Below are 25,429 nucleotides of genomic sequence, written 5' to 3' on the forward strand. Positions count from 1 at the left end.
TTAAGTGAATTTTTAGAGCCTTAAATTTATTGTTTTATTCCAATTGGAATTCGAAATACACTTTACATAAAAACTTTTAAAGGAAAAGTAAGAAAATGGATGCTTTCATTAAATAAGCAGAGTTGTTACAATTATATTAATTTGAAGAGTGAATGATTGTGTGTGTTACAAAGCTCTAAAGGAATAATAAAAAAAAACTTTTTGTATATGTTTGTCTAATTATAGTGTTTAAATGTGGGATAGGGTAAATTAATTAAGTTCTTGTTTATATTTTGTGCTATTGTTAATTTAGTAATAATGTCATCAATGTATCAACAGAGGTAAATAAACAAAGAAATAATAATGAATTTCAAGCAGAAATTTTACTTTTAAAAGAACTTATATGCGAATTAAAGAGCAAAAATGAAATTCTTTGTGAAAACAATGGTCTCTTAAGAGAGAAAGTTGAATTTCTTGAGGGAAAAATAAACAAAAAATGAAGCAATAAACAAAGGCCCCAGCACCTCAGCTGGGGTAGAAGAGGTCCACAAACCAGCTAAGAATTTGAAGCAACATCAGATCCAGCTAAATAAGAGCCCGAAACAGGAAAATACAAACAAGGCCACCAAAGAAAATGTAAACAACATTGTTAGAGAAGTTCAATCACCAGCTGCAAAGGCACACCATGCAACTTTGGCTCTACAACCAGAAGAGCCTTTTCAGAAAGAAGCAAACAACATAATAGAGGAGAGTTCAGCAAGTAGTGTAGAAGAGGGCAACAACAACTGGCAACTTGTCACAAATAGAAAACAAAGGAGACCAAAGCAGGCAAGACCTGAGCCAGTGCTTGGAGAAAACTGTACTTTTAGCTTAAGTGTAGCCACAAAAAAGGGATATATCTTCATATCTGGACTAGGAGTGGATGTAAACTCTGCACAACTTGAGAAGTACATGAAGGAAAATGCTAATGTTTCTTGTAAGTGTGAGAAAATGAAAACAAAAAAGCAAAAATTTCTTAGCTCTTTTAAAGTTGAAGTGGAGGACAAAAAAAAGATCATGAACTCGCAGCTATGGGGTAAAGGTGTAGTGGTGAACCATTTTTTACACCTGAGACGAGATCCAAACAACCACCGATATCAGGAATAATAAACCCAAACGTTCAAATATTTACACAAAATATCCAGTGTATAAGAAATAAGACATTAGACTTAGAAGTCACTCTAGATAAACTTAACAAAAATTATGAAATTTTATGCCTGAGCAAGCACTGGCTCTGGCCAGGGGAGGAGAATTTCATCCACATTGATGTGTACCAACTGCTTACTTGTTATACGAGAATACACAGTCAGCACGGAGGTGTTTGCATTCTTGTCCAAGATGGGAAGGAAAAATATTATAGTGAGATGCTTAATATACAGAACTACAGCATTGAAGGACAAATTGAAGTATGTGGAATTTTAAATAAAAATCAAAAATTATTGATTCTGTGTGTATATAGGTCATGTCTTGGTGACTTTAATGTCAATTTATCGCCAGAAAAAAATCTAAATGAGAGTGGGATGGAAAAGCAGACATTTTTGGATCTTTTACACTCTTATAATTTTAATCAAACAATATTTGATACAACAAGACCAAATCTATTAAATAAAATATCATGTATAGATAATTTTTTCATTAACTTTTTAGATTTTAGCAATGCTGAAGTATTGGAAACAGCCCTTTCTGATCACCATGCAATACAGATCTCAATTAATACAAGTCTAAACACCGACAAAGAAGTTGGTGCATGGAAAATGGGGAGAATATTTTCAGGATCTAAATTACGGGTTTTATGTTCTGAAATGACTGGCTGTGTGTGGGATGACGTGCTGGGGGAGGCGGATGCTGAAAAAGCTTTTAATAAGCTGGCAGGTATTTTGGATACTAAGCTCAACCAAATATTTCCAATAAAAAAAATTAAATCAAAAAGCTCAAAGAATAGATCCTGGTTAACACAAGGTATCAAGATCTCATCAAAAAAGAAACACAATTTATTTCATCAAATGATTTCTGGACATGTTAGCAAAAATTACTATAAAAAATATTGTACGGTCTTAAAAAAAGTAATTAGAGAGGCTAAAAAAATTACTAACTTTAAATATATTGCTGAATCTGAGAATAAAGGGAAGGCTACATAGTCTTTAATTAAAAAATTTACAAACGAAAAGTCTCAAAAAAAATCATTATTGGAATGTTCAAATACTAAATCTGATAGTGAATCTGATTTTCTTGACACTGTTAATGACTACTTCTTAAATATCTGTCCTGACATTAACTTTAACAATAATATTGATCTAAGCAAAATAAAGAGACATCCAAACAGCATTTTTTTGGCTCCTACCAATCCAACTGGAGTAGAGAACACAATAAAACAACTAAAAAATAAGAGATCAACAGGTCATGATGACATTGCTATTTCATTTTTAAAGCAGATTTCAGGGCAATTGGCAAGGCCACTAGCTCATGTCATAAACTTATCAATTCAACAGGGTACCTATCCAGCACTTCTCAAAATTGCTCTAGTTAAACCGGTCTTCAAAAAAGACAATCCCTCTGAACCTAAAAACTACCGTCCAATATTACTGCTCCCCAATATAAACAAGGTTTTTGAAAAAATTATATACACCAGGCTTGAAACTTATCTTGAGAAACATCAAATACTGACAGAATTACAGAACGGGTTTAGAAAAGGCAGATCAACAGTTGGGGCTATATTTCAAGCACTGCAGAAAATTATTAAATCAATGAATGATCGAAAAGCTACAATGGCAATTTTTCTTGACCTATCCAAGGCTTTTGACAGTGTTGACCATTCAATACTGCTTAAAAAACTAGAAGCCTATGGAATCAGAGGAGTTGCCCTCAAACTTCTAGAGTCCTATTTGTCAAACCGTAGGCAGTGTGTAGTTGACAGAATGAGTGATGGTAGACAGTTCAATTCTGGTTACAAAGAAATAAAAAAAGGTGTGCCTCAGAGGTCCGTTCTGGGACCATTGCTGTATATAATCTACACCAATGTCTATGATGATATGGTTATGTTTGCTGATGACACAAGTCTTATATGCAGCAAAAATACAGATCAGGAGTGTGCAAATCAAGTGGCCCAAACTGTTGGATTGCTAGAAGACTGGTTTAGCATGAATAATCTTCTGCTGAATGTCAACAAAACGCAAATATTAAACTTTAAACAACGGCCTAGTGAAAGCTCTCTAGTGCAAATTGGAATGACAGAGATAAGAACACAGCAGTCAGCTAACTTCCTTGGGGTAATGATGGATGAAAGATTGGATTGGGGTGCCCATGTTGAGTTGGTGGCAGCAAATATCTCCAGATATTGCTTCGCTTTGAGACTAATAACACAGGAGGTGGGTACAGTGGCTTCCCTTTCAGCATATCATGCCTATATACAGTCCAGAGTCAGATATGGTATAATTCTTTGGGGGAATTCGGGCGACTCTGAAAGAGTTCTTATCTTGCAAAAAAGGTGCTTGAGAACTATATTCAATTTACCCTATCAGGAATCCTGTAAACCATATTTTATTAATCATAACATCCTAAAATTTTATTGTATTTATATCTATGAATGTGTTTCGTTTGTCCTTGACAATAAAATCTTTTTTGAGAATCTGAAAGGGCAACATCCGCATAATACTATAGGTTCAAAAACAATTTCAAGACTTGTAAACCAAATTTTACATTTGTTAAGCAAAATGTGGTACATAGTATTTTAGATGTCTGGAATAAACTCCCAATAAACTTCAGAGAAAAATCAGATAAAGAGATAAAGAAAGATCTAAAAATATATCTGCAAGAAAAGGCCTTTTATTCTCTTCATGAGTATATGGCTGAAAATTTAAATGAAACTCTCATCTAGTATTGTGTATTAGTGCATGAGTTAATTTGTGAATGAATGTTATATTTTCTTGTTATTTAATTTTTGTGTACTCGCGTTTTGCCTTTATTTATATTTAAATTTAATATTTTGATAAATCATGACATGAATGGATAAGTGACTGAATGCTTTAAATTTTATAAATATTTTAATTGTATACTTAATTAAGTTAGAATTTTTTAACTGACAAAATCCACACCTCACATTGGTAATAAAAAATGTGTATTGTTGTAACTACATATTTTATGGATTTAATAAAGGATTTGTGTTGTGTTGTATATTATGTATTATGCTTGAATTAAATATCTTTAGAACTTCCATAAAAAATCCTAAATGATGTCAGTGGTTCTTTCTTATTTATTTCTATGTGGACTTAAACTGTAGCAATAGGAGTCTTGAATGTCTATTAGAAATAAATAAATTTTGAATTAAGGAGGTACATTAAATGGTTAAGTTTTTGTTGATATCGAGCCAATTGACTGTTGAGTAGTTGAAATCTCCACAACCTTTACTTTTAATTTGTGATAACTAATTATTGGACTTAATTGTGAATAAAATTTCCAACTTGAAAAGAATTTTCTTTGCAATAATTGACCATATGACACAGTATTTTCCAAATTTATTATTTATACCAATAAAATATTAAACTAAACACATCTCTTAAGTATCAACAACAACTAATTTAACATTTAATCATTTTTACTATCCAAAACAGTTTCACTAAAGCATTTAGTTGTAATACCTTCAAAGTGTTTTACATAAAAAGCTGCTATTAATCTTAAGGGCCCAAGAAAAATAAACTGACATAACACATCCGAAAGTGACTTAAAAGGAGACATTCCCACACAAAGTGTTGTTAATATAAAACTCTCAAATCCAACATAGCTGAAGAAGTTTCCACTTAGAGCATCTTCCAGTAAATGCTTAGCTACAGTTTCCGGTGAATATAGACCACCAGATTCAGACATTAGCCTTGTTTCTTTAGGTTTTGATTTATTCTCTTCTTCAAAGCCAGGTGTATCAGTGTCAGGTGGAACTGCAAGTGTTACCTGTATGTTATAAGGCTTTGCTTCCATGTAAATAGACTCTGCTAGTCCTCTAAGAGCAAATTTACATGCCGAATAAATTGAATAGCCATACATTCCCATCAGAGATACAGCTGACCCTGTTAAAACAATTATTCCCTCCCGTCGAGTTTTAAATTTGGATAGTACAGCTTGAATTGGATATATGGTTCCTATCAGGTTAACACTGATTAATTGCTGAATTTCTGCTTCGGAAAATGTTTCAACCCTCCCACATATTGCCTGTCCAGCACAATTGACCAGCATATAAATGGGTCCTACAGTCTCTTCTAGCTTTAAAATAGCTCTTTCCACTTGTTTTTTATTTGAAACATCCACAGATTCTTTGGATATTTTTTGTTCTATTTTTGAATGTTCTTCAATCTTTTTGGCAGCGGTATCTAGTTTATCTTGGTTTCTTGATAGAATTGAGACATGAGCACCTTGTTGAGCAGCTAAAATAGCTACTGCTTGTCCTATGCCACTGGAACCCCCTGTAATTACTACATGTCGTCCCTTTAACGATTTTATTGAAGCTTTATTTAAATATTTTATGGCAGTGACAAAAATAGTACAAATCAAAACAAATAGAACAAAATATAACATTTTGATTAATATGGATTGCCAAACCTTTTAGCATCCAAAGTTCACGTTTTTAATTCGGAAAATCAATTCATAAGGAGAATGTGGCAAACTTGCTGAAGTAATAAATAATAGACAGTATGTAAACAATCAAAGTTGACAAAAGCTAGAGGTTGAAAGTTCCGTCTAGAAATAAAGAATGTGTAAAAATATCGATATTGGGGTTTTGTTATGGTGGGTACACAGCATAAGAGCTCTTTCAGACGGGGATACTGTATGCAAGATACCGTATGCGGGATACAGAATTACGACCGGATACGTTTTACTTCTGTATCGCATACCGTCTTGTCTTGTTGTTTTAGTTCGAAAACAGACCCAGTGTAGTGCAGTTGTAGTTTTAAATTATGGAAATAGAAGAGTGTATTGCGGTGTGGCATTTATTAAATAATAATAAGAAGAAACTAAAAAGGAGGCGTATTTTGTGGGTCCATCCCATGTTGGGATTAAGAGAAAGCAAGGGAATGTATAATTTATTATATCAAGATTTGTTGCAAGATCCATCGAAGTTTTTTAATTATTTTCGAATGTCTATTCAGTCCTTTGAGGAACTTCATAATATTGTGAAAATCAGACTTCTTAAAAAGGACACAAATATGCGTAGAAGTATTGCGTCAAAAGAACGACTAGCCATGACATTAAGGTAAGGAAAAATACTTATAGTTTTTTTTCTAAACGAATTTTTATTTAAAGTTTTCCAAAAGAAATTTAATAATTATCTTATTACTTAGTCTATCTTTATTACTTATTACTTGGTCTTTGTAGTTTACAAGGAGATCGATGAAGGATCCGTCTGTTGAGGTGGCAGTTGATTCAACGGAATGGGGTGAGAGGAGGGGAATTGTTTCTGGTCTTTGATTGGGTGAAGATTGTAACTCGATGAATGAAGTGTTGAAGGTTGAAGATTGGGACGCTAAATCGGAATGAGTGGAAGAAGGATGACCATAAACGTGCAGATGTGAAGATGATGACTTATGTTGTGTAAAGGGGGGATTAGGAGTGGAAGGATAAAACGGCAAATGTTGTACATGGTTGTAATTTAATGCATATTGAGGGGGTAATAGGCCAGATTTTATCGATTGTATCATTGCCAATTTCACATCCATCTTTTTGTCAATTGGCACTCTTTTAAAGTCAGACAGTAGCGAAAGAAGAAAATGTCGATCTCCGTCATTATCTAGAATAATCTCATTTGTTTGTCGCTGTTCAAGACTTGCCTTCAATAGTTTCACTATCTCGGTGTTATGGTCGGTTTCCGATGCCCCTTTCCTTTTTTTCTGTACATGTGTAGGCCTTATAGGAGTAATATGCTCGTTTTGTACATGATCCAAAGTTTCTCCGATATTCTCATTTTCCTCTATAAAATTTGAAGTGGTCCTAAAATAAATCTATTAATTTGGTAGTTCATAATTTGACAAATTAAATTTTTTAACTCTCTATTTGAAGAGCATCGCATCAAAAATGATAGCTGTTCAAAAAATATATAGGTTTTCCAAGAAGCTCCGTCACCACTTTTTTTCTTTTTTCTTTTCGCCAACTCTCGAGCAAAAGAGTTTCTTAAATTCTTCCATTTTTTTTTGAAGATCTTTCTCTGAAAATTAAAAAAAGTTTGTTTTTTATTATTTTCAGGTACCTGGCGACTGGTTGCTCACTTACTGAGCTACATTATAACTACAGAGTTGGAATTTCAACAGCGAGTGAAATAATTCAGCAAACATGCAAGCTAATTTGGATATTTATGAAAGAACAATGTATACCAATGCCCACACGAGAAAATGGTTAGAAATCGCAGACGGTTTTTTGAAAAATGCAAATTATCCACACTGTTTGGGTGCCATAGACGGCAAACATATCCGGGTTATAAAACCACAACATAGTGGTTCACTTTATTTTAACTATAAACATTTTTTTTCAATTCAACTTCTGGCTATGTGTGACTCGAATTATTGCTTTACATTTGTAGATATTGGAGATTATGGCAAAAACAGTGATTCAAGCATTTTTAAGAATTCACAATTTTATAAGAACTTAACGTCAAAAAAGCTAGATTTTCCCAATCCAGATTTTTTGCCACAAAAGAAGGATTACAAAATCCCATATGTTATTGTTGGAGACGAAGCGTTTGGTTTATCCTTCAATGTCAAGAGGCCATATGGTGGAAAAAATATATCATCAAAAAAGAGAATACATAATTACCGATTGACTCGAGCACGAAGATTTATTGAGTGTACTTTTGGAATACTTTCTAACAAGTGGAGAATATTTCACAGACCACTCAACGTGTCAATAGATTTTGCCGTTGACATAGTTAAAGCTTGTACTGTGCTCCATAATTTTGTTCGTGTACGAGATGGATATAAACATGAAGATACCTTATCCGTCCAAGGATTGTATGATGATGATTATGTTGCGGAAACAGGAGCAGGTTCTGCAAGATCAGCGACTATTATTCGTGACTATTTTGCTGACTATTTCATGAATACTGATATATTACCATGGCAGAATAGCTGCATTGCAGTGTAAACTAATGATGTTGAAATTTTGAAATTTATTTTTAATCCTAATAAATATTATCAATTGACCTTTTTGATTTATTAAATATTTTTTTATTTACTTTACTTTTTTTTTTATAATAGAATTTATTATTATAAATAAAATTAGTATTACAATTTTTTTTTACTTTAACAGAAGTGTACTTTACGCTCCGAAAATTTGAACATATCGATACGAGAGAGAGATAAAACGCAACTTAAGATACTAAGTATTTTTGGGAAAATAAATTTCATTAAAAATAATCCCATATTATGTAAACTTTTTAGCCTGCACTACTTACTTAAAATAATATAATATTTATTTGAAATAAAAATATGCTTAATGCTAAATAATACTTACCATATTCATTTTGTTGAGCTGCTGTCATCTCCTCAAAATTGTCGCACATTTGTTTCGCAATTTCCACCCAGCATTGCTGTTTTTTATTTCTATCGCAATAGTCTGGGTGCGCTGTATCCCATAAACAGGGATTTGGTTCCACCAAACTTAAGAAGATAAAACGCAACGCCTATGTTCTACCCTATTCACTGAATAAAAAGTATGCGTGTCTGAACAGGTCCACATAACATAATGATAGTTCTGTATGCGGCAAACGCATTCTGTCGCCGGCGGCCGAAAGATAAGCGATACCGAAATTTACTTTCGGCATACGGAATGCATCGCCAATGCTGTGTGAAAGGTTCGATTTGGGTGTATAAAATATTTGTATCTCGGATACGCGTATCTCGAATCAGCGCTTTCAGACGAGGATACCGTATCCTCGTCTGAAAGCGCTCTTGGAAGACCAGCAGGCGCACTTGGCCAGATTCTTAACAAAAGAAATTTGACCTCGCTCGGTTTAAAACTCGGGGTCGGACTAGGAATATTTACGTATTTTTTTAGTTGGGTCAGGAACGTAGTAGGACGAATGCGTAAAGTATAAAATATAAATTTTAGTTTGATGATGGTATATCATGATGAAATAATTAGAAATAATCTAACTATTAATGAAACAATCTAATAATAATTGATAATATTAATAATTATAATGAAAAATTAGAAATTGTGCAAATTCGTGATTTAGTTGGAATTTTTTTTTGGACTTAGTTTGGATCAGGGACGTATATCACGTATAGTAGAATGAATTTTTAAAACACAAAATTGTAAATGTAGGGTGTTTCAGAGTTGTGATGCCAAAACCTTAGGGGAGATTCCGCTCAGCAAAATAAGAAAAAAAGTTTATATGAACATGGGTCCGGAAATGTTTCGTTTCCGAGATACAGGGTGTCAACTTTTTTCCAAAAATTAAGTTTTTTATTAATAACTTAGAAATGCGTTAGTCGATTTCATTGAATTTTTTACAGTTTATTTAAACCATTATCAGACCATTATCTACTGAAGCAATTAAATTCGATCCGAAATTTCCAGGGGCGTACCAATAGAGCAAGTATTTTGTCTTTTTGTAGAAAAAAATATCACCCTGCAACTTTTTTGCGGTTTTTATTTACTTATTTTAAAAAACCCACTAAAATACAACTTTTTGGTCTCTTGACTTTTTTTAGTGTCTCGCTTCGTTTTTGAGAAAAAATTACGATACGGCACCACGGCACGTCTCTGAACTCCATAAGGAAAAATAAAAATGCTTAGGAATTATCCAAAAATGTATCGCAGTGTGTTTGAAAACTAAAAAAAAACATTACCACGTAGATAACATCGAAATCGTAAATAATCGTAACTAACATCGAAAATACCGAAATTACATTCCTATCCATTCTAAAGATTATTTTTGTATCAAAGTAAGTGTTTTTGTTTACAACGCTTTGCATTTGTTAAAGTTTAAATTTAACAGTGTTAGTTCTAAAATACCTATCTTGGTAGTTGGTGGTGAAAAAAAATGGAATACACTTTTGCTGACCTAACAGATATGCTTCTTGTGTATGGTGAGGCCCGTTGCAATTCTCGAGAAGCCGAACGAATTTATCGTCGAAAATTTCCCAATAGGCGACATCCCAGCAGAAAAATATTTCCAAATATCGAAAGGCGAATACGAGAAATTGGTACATTGAGTGTAACACGGCCTGATGTTGCTCCCAGAAGAACTGCCCGAACTGTGGCTGCCGAGGAGGAAATTTTGGAAAGAGTGGAAAATGCACCATTCGTTAGCACTCGTGAAATAGCTAATGCTATGGGAATTGGACACAGTTCAGTCTGGAGAATATTGCATGAACAGCTGCTGCATCCCTACCATTTGCAAAAAGTCCATGCATTGATTCCAGCCGACTATCCACTCCGTGTTTTTTTCTGCCAGTGGTATCTTCGTAGCCTTATAAACAATCCACAGTTTAATAGGAACATTTTATTTTCCGATGAAGCGTTGTTTGCCAGAAATGGATATTTTAATAGCCATAATTATCATGTTTGGCATGAAGAAAATCCTCATGCAACGCACGTTACAGGCCACCAGCAGCGTTTTCATCTAAATATCTGGGCAGGAATTGTAGCTGATCAATTGATTGGCCCATTTGTATTACCACCGCGCTTAAATGGAGATGTTTACTTAGATTTTTTACGCAATACTCTTCCAGGACTCCTAGAAGAAGTTCCATTAAATAGCAGGCAGCAAATGATATTTCAGCATGACGGTGCACCGGCTCATTTTTACCGAGAAGTAAGAAACTATTTGGATGAAGCTTACCCTGGACGATGGATAGATAGAGGAGGACCCATTGCAAGGCCTCCTCGCTCACCAGATCTTACATCTTTAGATTTTTTCCTTTGGGGTTACCTAAAAAACCTTGTTTATGCTACCCCTGTGGAAACAGTGGAACAATTACAGCAAAGAATTTTCGATTCTTGTCGGACTATTCAGAACACTGCAGGTATTTTCGAACGAGTACGACAAAGTATGGTGAGACGGTGCAATGCTTGCATCGAAGCAGGAGGTTGTCAGTTTGAACATTTATTGTAATTTTGTTATCAGTGATTACTTTAACAAAAATGTATTCTCGTACCTACTAAGAAAATTGAGAAATAATGTATTATTTTAGAGAAAATTTTATTTGATGTTTTTTTTTTAGTTTTCAAGAATAAACACACTGCGATACATTTTTGGATAATTCCTAAGCATTTTTATTTTTCCTTATGGAGTTCAGAGACGTGCCGTGGTGCCGTATTGTAATTTTTTCTCAAAAACGAAGTGAGACACTAAAAAAAGTCAAGAGACCAAAAAGTTGTATTTTAGTGGGTTTTTTAAAATAAGTAAATAAAAACCGCAAAAAAGTTGCAGGGTGATATTTTTTTCTACAAAAAGACAAAATACTTGCTCTATTGGTACGCCCCTGGAAATTTCGGATCGAATTTAATTGCTTCAGTAGATGTCTGATAATGGTTTAAATAAACTGTAAAAAATTCAATGAAATCGACTAACGCATTTCTAAGTTATTAATAAAAAACTTAATTTTTGGAAAAAAGTTGACACCCTGTATCTCGGAAACGAAACATTTCCGGACCCATGTTCATATAAACTTTTTTTCTTATTTTGCTGAGCGGAATCTCCCCTAAGGTTTTGGCATCACAACTCTGAAACACCCTGTATTTATTATTCAAATTATGAAAGCATTATAGATAGATAAATATGTATAATGTTTTCTTTTAGTTTAAAATTTTTATTGAAGTAGATATGGGTATGGGTATGGTTAAAATTAATATTGAAGTGTTGTTGTATATAAGTAGGATTTAATTAACTAAATACAATAGTAACCTTAATTCTAAAAATACATCAGTGTAATTTATATATAATACATACATATCTATTATCTATTATTATACATATATTTACATTATTATTACAAATTAAAAATCATCGTTTAAATTATTGTATTAATCATGGCGCCATATTATTAATTTGTTCTTATTTATTTGCCTAAAATTTTTATTTATACGTTTAAAGGTATAATATAAACGCACTCTCAAATATAAATGAATCACAAATTGTAGTGGAAAATATGGACAGGGGTGTCGGTACCAAATTTCTTTGCAAATGCTCAAATATCTTTCACACATTTTTGGCCTGATTATAAAATTTTCAAAATTACTTTGAAAGATTCTTTCAATGACGCTCATTAAATCCACAAAATCATCATGCGGATTTTTAAGACTTCCGAATAAGGGGTCGTTTTTATAGGCCTTAAAGAAAATAAATAAACTAGAATCATCCAGTTTTTTGTGTGCATTTGAATAGACGTTACAAATGTCGCAGCAATGAATTTCAAGAGCTTTTCTTAATAAATAAGGTAAACGTACCTATTATCGGCACTGCCCCTATTACCGGCACTTTTACAACATAATTACAAAAAAATAAGATTCTCCCACTTGCATTTATAGTTTTAACATTTTTTAAATATTCTTAAAATATCTGACTATATAAATAACCCCACCCAGTCCGATGACGCGCGACAATAAATCTAGGAAAAATTATTTTAATGCCGACAGTTGACGTCTAGTCGTTGTAACGAGTGGTGCTTGTTCCTGGCGTTAAGAAGTACGCCAGATTTAACACGTGATTAAAAATTGCATCTGAATTGAACTTGCTTTTTGGTAAGTACAACTTGTTAAACATAGATTGTTTAATTGTTATTTAGTGAAAGAAAATAATTTTTTTGCCTTTATTTATTATTTTAAGGGGTGCCGATAATAGGAACCTCTAAAAATGACTTTGACCCAATTATCGGCAGTAGTGCCGACAATTGGTGTTTTATCATGCTAGTTTTTAAGGTTTATTTTCGCTAGTAGAAAAACTGTAAGGGCAAGATCTATTTGGATTAATGTATAATAATATATGTTAATGCAAAGGTCCAATTTCCGGCACCCAAAATTCCTTAAGCCAATATTTTTATTCCCATTCAAAGAAAGGTGCCGATAATACGAGCATTTTCATGCCGATAATAGGTTTAAAATTTTTCTAGGTAAAAATGGATAGAAAGAAAAGACTAAAATATTCTCCAGAAGTGCTACAAAGTGCTTTAGATGAAATCCAAAAAGGAATGCCCTTTAAAACGGCAAGCAAAATCTATAATATTCCCAGATCTACCTTGCAAGATAAAATTAAGGGTAGAGTTCCACTTAATAAGAAGTCTGGCCCAGAAACAGTTCTAACCCAAAATGAAGAAGATATGCTGGTTAAGTGGCTTTTCCAGATTTCTAATCGCGGGTTTCCTGCCACAAAGACAATTTTATTGGACAGTGTTCAACTTTTAGTAAAGGAGCTAAACAGACCCAACACTTTTAGCAACGGAAGGCCTGGACGAAAATGGTACGAGCTTTTTTTGAAAAGGCATCCAGAACTAACCACTAGGATTGCTCAAAACCTGACATCTTCCAGGGCAAATCTAACAGAACATCGGATTCGACAGTGGTTTGTTGAAGTTGAGTGCTACCTAAAGGAAAACGATTTTTTAAACATATTATTTTGTCCAAATATCCGCTTTTAATTGCGACGAGACCGCATTTTTTCTTTGCCCCAAAAATGATAAAGTATTGGTTAAGAGGGGAGAGAGAACAGTCTACTCCTTTGGTAGTAACGATGAAAAAGAATGCTTGACCACCCTTATTACCTGTAGTGCATCTGGTCAAATTTTGCCACCAATGGTATTATTTAGTTACAAACGCATTCCTAAAGCACTTGTTGAGAAGTTTCCATCTGAATGGGGAATCGGAAAATCAGAAAACATGAGATGGATGACAGGCGAGACATTTTTCGAATACGTGGCAAACATTTTCTACCCCTGGTTGGTCGCTAACAATATCCGGTTTCCAGTAGTGCTATTTTTAGACGGCCACACCTCCCACTTAACCATGTCTTTGAGCGAATTTTGCACGAAATCAAATATCATTTTAATTGCCCTTTGTCCCAACGCCACACACATTCTCCAACCTTTGGACGTGGCTGTGTTTCGACCTTTGAAAGCTGAGTGGAAAAAAAGTGTCCAACACTGGAGAATGGAGAATAACGGACAAAAGATGACCAAGGATGTTTTTTGTACAATTTTGGAAATAACTCTAAAAAAAATGAATAATTTTCCGGATATAGTTAAAAATGGGTTTAGAACCTGTAGGGTTCCATTTAATCCAGAAAATATTAGATATTCCAAATATTTTAAAGTCCCGACCTCACACGAAAACATTGTTGAAGAAATATCAGACACAACTAATAAGGATTCGCTGAAAACATGCTTAGAAATATAAGAAAAAGAGATACCTAATGACACCCTTATCCTATTTACCCAATCAGAAAGCATGTGGAATGGGCCAATTGAAGACAAAAACTTATTTAATGTGTGGAAAAAAATAAGAAATAAAGTATCAACCAGCGTGGAAACAGAAATACAAACTAATGCTAAAACTCTGACTGAGAATCCTCTTATCATTGCGGAAAATACAAATTTTCACTCTATGGATGAAGAAAATGAAATTGATATCACAGATCTCTTTGACAAGAGTGAAAATTTTGATCAAACTTTTGACGTTCCAATAGTCGATCAAGAGGTACTTTAATTGAAGTACAAAATATATGCACGGAAGAAAGAAGTAATGATAAAACTTTATGTGTTATTCCAGAACATATTACGCCAATAAAGAGCTGCTCAGATTTAACACAAAATGAAAATGTTCCCCCATTAGCTAGCTAGTAAGATTACCATAAAAGAAAGGAAGAAAAAAAGAAAACTGAAGATGAACAGAAAAATCAGAGAAAAATGGAGCGCAAAAGAAAAGAAGAGCAGAAGAAAAAGGAAGAGGTGGCGAAAGAGCAAAGGAAACGAGACCTTGAAAAAAAAGAAGAAAAGAAAATTGATAGAGAACTAACAAATAAAAAGAAACTGGAACATGGAGAGAGAAATTCGGCGATTGAAAATACTAAAAAGAAACTAAACTTTAAAAAAGCCCTAAATGTTACGGGACCAAGTGTGATTCGAAAATCAAACCGCAGGGCTGCCGACTTAGGAAGTTTAAAGGAAAAAAAATTACAAAATGTGCCCTCTTCTTCAAAACCCTTGTTCAAAAAAAAACTATTGTTCAATTTGTGACACAGATCGCAAACTTGATATGCGGTTATGTTCAAAGTGTTTAATGTATTATCACGAGGAATGTGTCGGCCTTACCAAAGACAATAAAGAGGAATTTCAATGCGTTTTTTGTGATAAATAAGTAGTTATTTAAAAGTAGGAATAAGTATTTTTGTTATAAATAAAGCCTTTCTCAGAGAAACGAAAATTTAACTTTTTATTTCCTAATCCTAAAATCCTTTACGAGTATTATTTGGATGCCGATGAATGGTGCCGAACAGTGCCGATAATTAGAACTTGGGCCATTTGGGCTATGCCGATAATAGGAGCAGTTGATAAGTTTTGATTTTTATTTTTTATAAAAATATATATTAGTGTTAGATAAAAATAAATTATTTTATTTTAAAATATATTGTTTAGAGCTTAAAAATCCTCCATTATTAAATTTTCTTCTATTATACTTAACTCAATTAGTGATTTTAAATTTTGTTAACGTTGTATAAGACCCTTAAGGTGCCGATAATTGGTACGTTTACCTTACCCACATACATATCTTACAAAATGAGTTTGCAATATATCATCCCTTTGGTAGTCAGTGTCTATTTTAAATTGTGGAGTATATTTTGTGACTTGTAGCACATTGTCAGACTGTATTTCCAAAGGTATTTTACTAAGCCTTAAAAGAATCGGTTCAATATCTGCTTCACAATTTTCAAGCAATTAATTTCTTAAAAGAATTGAATTGTCGTTGGATTAATACAATTACCGTTCTGCTGTCTATTTTGGAAAAAGTATTCTCCAAGCAATCTTGGTTAAGTCTCCTCGTAAGCAAAAATTTGAAATGTCCTGTAGAGCTTAGGCGATTCCATAAAGAGAACAGACTTTTTATTGTTATTTTTAAATATTTAATTGATTTAATTCTATTAGTTATAACAACATTGATTATTAGATATATTAGTTATAACAACATTTTTATCTACTACTTTTAGTTTATTTAAAAAATATAAACAATCATTTAAAAAGTCAACCTGCATTGGCGTACCCTTAAAAGCCATATTAAAATGTTTGGAAGATGTTATATTTGATGAATTAAACAAATCAAATAATTGATCCATTCGTTCAATAAAGGCAGAAGTCGCAGCTGCTTCTGCGGGAAGGTAACCAAATCTAATATATAAATTTATTCCTGCACTCACTGTGGCGCTAAATACTTGTGTGGCATACTTCACCTTCATTTTCTCAAAATTTGTAGGGTTTATATGGGAGTTACTTAATTTGGGTGCTGCACAAACAGAATATTTTTTATCAACTTCATAAAACATTTTAATATATTTCCATGATATAATATTTTCATCAATAAAAAAATTGTATTTTAGTAACATATTTCGAATAGCCTTAAATATATGAGGTATGTCAAAAAAATACGATATTTGATTTTCAGCAATAAAAAAGTCACAATTATTGCGTTTACTGCCTAATTTGCTTGCTAATTGCAAATTATTTGGCCCTATATCAGTAGTAAAAACAGGTATTTTTAGTCCAATATCGGATAACTCTCTAATCGCTTCAGTAACAATTATTTTTTGTGATTGAGATGGATAAGAAGAGTGACTAAAATAGTAAGCGATTGGCTGCTTCCACTTAGTGCATAAACCTCTTATCATCAAAACAGTAGCATGCAAAGCAAGTTTAAATTCTTGAACACCCTGTTCATTTGCGGCTAAGCCTATAGCGGAATCTGATGATCTGTCATAGAATAAATTACCCTTATTACTCATTTCATCTAAGCATAACATACAATATTTGTCCTGCACACGAAACCCATTGATTTTTTGCTGCAACATTGTAAATAAACGATCATTTTGTAGGCCAGGACGTATGGATATGCCACGAATTATTTTAAAAAGGGTTTGGGGATGGGGAAAGCAACATTTTTTCATTAAAATAGATTTGTATACTTTTGGCCCAGAGTAGTACATATTCAGGCACTCCTGCTTAAATTCATCTGAATAACGCCGTCCTCTTTTATTTTTTTGTGCTAGTTTAACTTGACAGTTGATAAATATAGCCATATCTGATTCACAAAATTTATACGTCATTGCTAAATATTCATCTAATGTGACATTTTGCAGCACATTATTTAGTTTTGTATTTAAATTTTCAATTTCTTTCTTCATTCTGGAATTTTGATTAATTAGGTGTCTTACGCTTTTTTTTTTTCTGGGACTCGCATAGGATAACGTTGAAGAGGTCTGGGTTGAAATTGTCGGGGAAGGTAGTGGCAGCGACGCCGGTGGTGGCTGCCACAAGTCAGCCTGATGATCCTGTGTATTTTCCTTTGGAAAATCATCTAAAAAATATTTAAAGTGATTAATGTATATTTTAATGTTAATCCCATAATCACATACTTGCGACGAATCGTAATATCCTGGAGAATTCGTATTTTTTTAGTTGGAGGGGGGCACGTATTTGCTTCTACTGATTCTAATGGTCTTTTAACAACGATGTTCAACATTAAGTTTTGGAGAGATAGGCGGCTATAGCTATGATCCGATGCTGAAAATCTTGAAGAACCTTCCATTGCTGAGAAAATAGTTGGAACAGCCTCAGGAATTAAACTGCTTTCAACTTTGTTCGTAAACATTTTAGTTTCAAAATGTTCACTGCAAAGTCGGTAGCTTTTATTCAGGCTATCTAACTTGGACATCAGATCGCCTCTTCCGCTGGCCATAACCCATAATCTAGACCTTAAATAGAAAAAAAAACATGAAATGATATACATCTAATAATTTGTATGCCTATAATATAAACCTACTCAATATTATTAATATTGTTAAATAATATTATAAGAGGATCGTGAGCGGAAAACAGTGCCACTTTCCTATATTATACTCTATTTCAGAAATGTATATAGAGCAATAAAACCTTATTAATTTAGCCAAACAGAGCGGAATTCCCCAGTTTATTACTCTATACATTTCTGAAATAGAGTATAAATATATTCTTAATAATACTCCGAATACTGGTTATAGACAGTGATTAATTTTAACGCGAAATTACCTACCTATACCTATTAATTATCTAAATCATAACCAACTTAAACCACAACCCCAGTAAACCCAACCTTAAAAGTAACTTAAAAGCTTGATAGCGTATTTTTGTAAAATGGGTATAAGGGTTTTGGATTGTTTGATTTTGGTTTTGGGTTGAGATGGGATAGGTTGGTACCTAATATCAATAAAAAAATTCCTAAAATGCATGGTTTAATGCATGTAAGTCATTATTTTTTGTTAAAATTTCTCATATAAGATTAATTACATTGTCCATAACCCATAACATACCTATTTTAAGAAAATGTCGCATCTATACCTACTATATAATTCAGAAACAAAAACTACATACCTGGTAGGATCAGTAGGAAATCTAAAAAAACTTTTATTGCAGTTATAACTTTTATTTGGACAGTTTTTAGCCGCACAAGTCAGGCCTCCGGGCTTTTGGTTTGATTCCATAATGTCCATTACACAAAACACAAAAGTATATAATAGTTATTAATACAAATAATGTAATCCCAAAAAAAAAACTAAATTATACTCCGTCACTGGCAACTGAACGTAAGAACACATAAATATCGCTTTGCCGCATACACGCTAACCAAGTTCGCCTGCTGCACTGCACTGACGGGTGTCTGAGAGGTTTTAGACCGAGAACTGTCTTGCGCGCCAAACTGCCCAAATACGTAAAAATGAGGGAGTGCTCCAGCTGTGTAATTATTTAAGCTGTGGTGGGTACACAGAGAATATCGGCTCATATCGATAGTAATTTGGAAAAAGAGCGAATTTCTATAATTATACAGGAGAGCCAAAAAACTGTTTAGGTTATTTATTCCAAACCATGTAACGGTTGATTTTTGCTTAAACTATTTTATACAGGGTGCCTCCGATTAAGTCGGCACTATTGGTATCTTTGTTAATATTTAAGATACAGGGTCGGTTAAATTAGCAAACTAGTAGGATTTTTTCTGTTGATTAAAATGGTGAAAACAGAAAAAATAATTGAACATCGCGTTTTCGAGAAAATGTAAAAAATATACTTTTGTTAAATGGAATTCCCTATATATTCTTACATAGATCAAAAGATAATAATTTTCTTAATAAAAAAGTTTTTTTACACTAATAGCCTAAACCTAAAAATAACAAAGTTATAGCGATATTAATAATTTTGCCAAATGTAGGCAAGTTGACCTTGAACTTTTTGAGAGCAAAACAAATAAATCATTGTGTGAATAATAAAATGACAGTAGCCGTAGAGATTTTATTATTATTATACTTTATTTTATAAAGAAATACTGACAGTTACATATTAGCAAAGTTTGTGATTTTTGTAAAATCTAAATTAGTAAAATACCTTTTACGCATATTGAAAAATGTGATATGTTAGAATGTTACCTTGTATGTCGAAAAAAAAGTGACAGAGCGCTAGAAGAGTACCGCCAGAGATTCCAGACTCGTAACTTGCCAAACCGTAGATACTTTTTAATTCTATACAGAAAATTTTGAAGTAACAAAAACGTGTTTAAAAGAACTAGAAGGAGGAACCAATTTATAGTAAGCGAGGATGTTAAAATTTCTATTTTGGCATATTTTGAAGCTCATATGGAAAACTCAACTAGAGATTTAGCAAGAGCTTAGTAACAATTTGGCGGGTCTTAAAGAAACACAAATTTGTGCCATATAAGTATCGACCAGTACAAACATTGTTGCCTGGCGATAACGAAAGAAGACTTGCTTTTTGCAACTGGTTACGTAATGCATATGAAGCTAATAATAATATTTTAAACCGTATAATTTGGAGCGACAAAGCTAATTTTTCAAACAAAGGTATGTTTTGTACACTATTGGTCCTAAGAAAATCTTTTCCTTGCTGATCCCAGAAATCCTCAAAATCAATGTAGTATAAACGTTTGGTGCGGCTTAATAGGAAGCCAAGTAATAGGACCTGTGTTTTATGATGGCACTTTGACAGGAAGAAGTTATGTTGATCTCATATTATCTGGAGCGCTGGAAGATTATTTGAATAATGTTAACTTGGAGAGACGGCAACAAATCTATTTTCAACAGGATGGAGGACCTCCCTATCAATTAAATGATGTAAGAATATTACTTAATAGACTGTTTGACGATAAATGGATTGCGACACGTGGCCCGATTCGTTGGCCACCTAGGTCACCAGACCTAACCCCTCTAGATTTTTATTTTTGGGGTTATATAAAAAATGAAGTATATAAAAAAAATACAGAACCGTTGATGAACTTCAAACACATATTAGGCAAATAATTGGATCAATAGATAGAAGATCAATCTTAAAAGCTACAAGACGTGTGCTTAAGTGTGCTCAAAAATGTATTGAACAAGATGGCGATGTTTTTTCTCATTGATTGTAAATTAGTAGTTTTACTTGATGTTATTTATTTCAAAGCCCACTTGCCTAAATTTGACAAAATTATTAATATCGCTATAACTTTGTTATTTTTAGGTTTAGGCTATTAGTGTAAATGAACTTTTTGATTAAGAAAATTATTATCTTTTGATTTATGTAAAAATATACAGGGGATTTCATTTAACAAAAGTACATTTTTCACACTTCCTCGAAAACGCGATGTTCAATTTTTTTTCTGTTTTCACCATTTTAATCAACAGAAAAAATCCTACTAGTTTGCTAATTTAACTGACCCTGTATCTTAAATATTAACAAAGATACCAATAGTGCTGACTTAATCGGAGGTACCCTGTATATTAATCTAATTCTTTAAAAACAAAGTTTCTTAACTATTTAATCAAACAATTAAAAATTATCGAACTGTATATTACTATTTAATTCACAGTCATCCTATATAAATAATATTCGTTTGAAAAGAATCCTAGTCTGGCATTCTTTGTACGCTTTCTTCGTTTTTTTTTGGGTTTTTCGCTCACGGTAAACCGCCGAGCATCGGACATTTTCTGCCAAGATCCACTTCTGTGCAACTAGTACAGACTAAAATCGCTGTTTTGTGGCAATTTAACGCTTTAGTAATTTTTGCGTTCCTTTGTGGATTAATAGCTACAAAATTAGCAAATTAAATTAATTATATCTCTGTAAGAGTTCTTTTGAAATTCATTTGCTGACTTTGGTCAGGATAAATGGTTTTGGTCTTATAGTAGCATAGAAAATCTTTCGGTAAGTTTTTGAGACTTTATTCCAGCTTAATTGGTTTTTTTGGGTGACTATAATAGGTTTAAATTTCTTTTTAGCTTAAATAAATCAATGTATATTGGAGGACTCGAAAGCTAGAATAATTTTATTAATTCTGTTGTTTTTCCACTGCTGAATTCTGAAGTGTAAAAAAAAAGGTATATAAAAGCCACAAAATTCCACCATTGTGTAAGTAAAAGATAAACCTATTTTTTGTAATAATTTTATTAATATTAAGCCATAAATAATAAGCCAAAAATATTAAAAATAAGTTCTTTATTCATCTTGAAGTTTGATATTAACTGTACATTTTATTGAGACTAAAGAATAATTTTATTACATAATAGCTTACGTCTAAAATTTTATTACAACTAATTAAATAAATCCAAAAATCTCATCCATTATTCTCTATGAGACCAACATACAAAATTGACGAAAAACAAAGAAAAACACAAAGTCACGGTCTCACAACATGTAATTAAACGGGCTACACGTGTTTCGCTCTAGTTAGAGCATCATCAGGCCTAAAATAAAAATACTACTTAAATAAAACTAAAAACTTACATAAAACAATAATCTATTGATGGTCTGTCCGGGGATTCATTACAGTTAATAGAGACCCCACCAATTCGTATTTTACGAAAGTTAAGCAAACATTGGACAGATGTAGCTTAACTCTCATTAATTAATGCATGATGGCGCCCTCACGACCAAAACTTTCCGGAGGTAAACTAGCCTCCCATTCGGATCTCCGGGCGGAGGCTGGTCGGGGGGGTTCATCAGGCGGATTTAAAAGCCTAAAAATCAATTTCTGCAACATCAGAGGCCTAAACACCAATATTAATGCAGTACACCAACACTTGCAATCAAATAAGCCTCACATTCTGGCATTGGCAGAAACAAAGGTGAAACCTTCAACAACAAATGTTCACCTCATTTATCCTGGATACGATCTACACACCCGATTTCGACTAAACTTTGGATTGGCAGTATTTGTCAAGAGCGATTTGAGTTGCCAGCGGGAGGAAACGCTTGAACCTGCGGACTTCGACGTTATGTGGTTCAAAATAATAGCCAGTGGAGCCACGGAATTTATCTGCTGTATCTACAGACCACCAAGTGACACCCAATATAGGCGGCTCTTTTTGAACCTGGTTGATTGCACAAAACCAACTGCAAATTGACTACCCAAGCGCAGAAATCATCGTCATGGGTGATTTTAACGTTCGCAATATCAACTGGCTGCGCTTCTGCAACAAAAACGACGATGAAGGACGAGAAGCTGAGCTATTTGCCACCATATGCGGGCTTACGCAGCTTGTGGAGGAACCTACCAGAATCCCCGACCGAGACGGCGAGTTCGCGAGTGTCCTAGATCTGGTCTTGGCTTCAGACCCTGACTCGTACGCTGTATCAGTACAGGCCCCCCTAGGAACATCGGACCACAAATTGATAACAGTCTCTTGCCAGTTGGATGTTAAAACGCAGGATCCTCCGATGCCGCGGAAGGTATATTATCTTCGGGAATTTTATCGCTCATTCCCTTGGAAAGAAGTCTGCTTTAGAACCAATAACATCTCAGAATGTGCAAACCAAATTACAGAGACGATCTTGGCAGGAATGGAAACTTATATCTCTTTTTCTACTAAATGCAGATCAAACAACAAGCAATGGTTCAACCTGAATTGCAAAAAGGCAGTAAAGACTAAAAACGCAGCATATCGCAAATGGCGTCAACATCCTTCCACCGAAAATTGGAGGAACTTTTTAACCTCCAAAAATAGCTGCAAGCGAATTATTGATGAATGCAAAGAGAGTCACAACAACAGGATCAAAAATAAACTGCCCAAATGGAACAAGATCTTTCTGGTCGGTATCGAAAGCCGTTAGTCAAGGATTTGCTAAGCCGGCCTTGACACCCCTAACAGCAGATGATGGTTCTATCGCGGTAACAGCAAGGGAAAAAGCCAACTTACTGGGTAAACTCTTCGCGTCCAATTCTACTCTGCACTCGCAAGGCAAAACACCGCCATATTTGCCAAGAGTGAATTCATCGATGGGAGAAATTTCGTTTCCCCAACGAATTATAAATAAAATTCTTAAAAGCGTAGACACCAACAAAGCTTCTGGACCCGATGGAATTCCAGCCCTAGTACTAAAACGTTGTGCAGACGAATTGACTCCTCCCTTATGTAGACTGTTCACGGCATCGTATAAGCAGGGCTCATTTCCAACAAGCTGGAAAACTGCTCAAGTGCAAGCTGTACCCAAAAAGGGTAAGAAGACGATGCCGTCCAATTACCGCCCGATTGCACTAGTTCCAGTAATATCGAAGATTATGGAGAAAGCAGTCAACCAACAACTGTTAAGATATCTGGAATCATCTGGACTAATCAGCGATCATCAATACGGCTTCCGAAAGCTTAGATCCACCGGCGATCTTCTGGCTTACGTCACACACTTGTGGACAGAGGCCATGGAGAAGCACGGCGAGTCCCGCTCAGTCGCTCTTGACATTTCCAAGGCATTTGACAGAGTGTGGCATGAGGGACTACTAACCAAGCTCTCCTCAATCGGCATACAAAACTCATTATTGAATTGGATCAAAAGTTTTCTTGAACAACGAACAATCCAAGTAGCCGTCGATGGACACCTCTCCGACAAATTTAACATTAACGCTGGAGTTCCTCAAGGATGCATTCTATCCCCCACCCTTTTCTTGATATATATCAACGATTTGCTGGGAACCACTGTCAATCCAAACTACAGCTTTGCGGACGATAGCACACTTATTTCCACATTTAAGTCCGCCAAACCAACGACAGCCGCAACTTCTCAGAATCTTAGGCAGCAACAAGTAGCTTCAACCAACAACGATATTAGAGCAACAAATCTATTTTCTCGCAATCTTGGAGTGGGGCGATAACAATCTGGTCAATTTTAACGCTAAAAAAACGCAGGCTGCAGTATTTACGATGAAGACTAACCTTGGTGGCCCGGAGCTGGTTATGGCAGGGAAAACATTGCCAATGAAATCATCTTTACATCTTCTAGGAGTCGAAGTCACCAACAGTGTGTCCTGGCAAGACCACGTTGCCGAGATCGCCAGGGCAGCTTCCAAAAAACTCTGCTCGCATGTCTGGAGCTCTGCACCCAAGCATAGTTTAAAGCTGCTAGATTCTATACAGAAGAGAGCTATTCGTCTTATCGACAAACCAGAACTGACAAATAGTCTGGATAGTCTGGAGCACAGGAGAAAAGTGGCTGATCTCTGTTTATTCTACCGTTATTATCACGGTAAGTGCTCCTCTGAGCTGGCAGGCCTGATCTCACCCAGGGCTGTTCCGGCAAGAAGGACGCGTCTAGCAGTTGCGGCTCATCAACATCGAGTTCACCTGCCTACCGCAAGGACGTCGCGGGACTCATTCATCTGGAGAACATCTTCCTTGTGGAACGGGCTTCTACCTCACATATTTCCCGACGCATACAACCTGCAGCGATTCAAGATAAATGCCCACAAATATCTTCGCGCAAGCACCACTCCAAGAGTGACATAGGACTTTCCTCTTGTGCTTGTGTTAACCATAAAAAAAAAAAACTCTCGATTTCTTTAACACTAAAAAAGAAAAACTGTATCCTATGAATCCTAGAACTCCGATCCTTTATGGTCTCCCCAAAATCCATAAGACCAATTTTCCCATAAGACCAGTGGTTTCCTTTGTTAACTCCCCATGCTATAATCTTTCTTCTTGGTTGAATAATGTTCTCAGGGAGGTGACCAACTTTAAAAGTATTTATTCGACTAAGAATTCTGTTGATCTAACCAACAGTTTGAAAAATCTTATTATCCCTCATTGATCTAAACTTATTTACTTAGATGTAAAAAATCTTTTTCCCAGCATCCCTCCCAAAGATTGTTTAAAGTTAGTGAGAACTCTCCTATTAAAAACATCTCTTAGTCGTATAGTTATTGAGGGTCTTTTAGATTT

At 34.3% G+C, this 25,429-nt stretch overlaps 2 protein-coding genes across 2 annotated transcripts in view; one reads left to right on the forward strand and one right to left on the reverse strand.

Annotated features, from left to right (window-relative positions):
- The window catches only part of LOC126740740 (ATP-dependent (S)-NAD(P)H-hydrate dehydratase), a 65,228-nt gene that overhangs the window by 32,927 nt on the left and 6,872 nt on the right, over nt 1-25,429 (forward strand). The gene's annotated exons all lie outside the window — the stretch shown is intronic.
- Nucleotides 4,510-5,684, reverse strand: LOC126740741 (3-ketodihydrosphingosine reductase). Its single transcript, XM_050446901.1, has one exon. The coding sequence runs from the start codon at nt 5,578-5,580 to the stop codon at nt 4,600-4,602; it is 981 nt and encodes a 326-aa protein (XP_050302858.1). The 5' UTR covers nt 5,581-5,684; the 3' UTR covers nt 4,510-4,599.

This window comes from Anthonomus grandis, chromosome 9 (genome assembly GCF_022605725.1).
Source record: "Anthonomus grandis grandis chromosome 9, icAntGran1.3, whole genome shotgun sequence".
NCBI classification, from domain to species: domain Eukaryota; kingdom Metazoa; phylum Arthropoda; class Insecta; order Coleoptera; family Curculionidae; genus Anthonomus; species Anthonomus grandis.

Coding starts and splice junctions, on each gene's coding strand:
- LOC126740741 (XM_050446901.1), bottom strand. CDS start 5,580: ATGTTATATTTTGTTCTATTTGTTTTGATTTGTACTATTTTTGTCACT.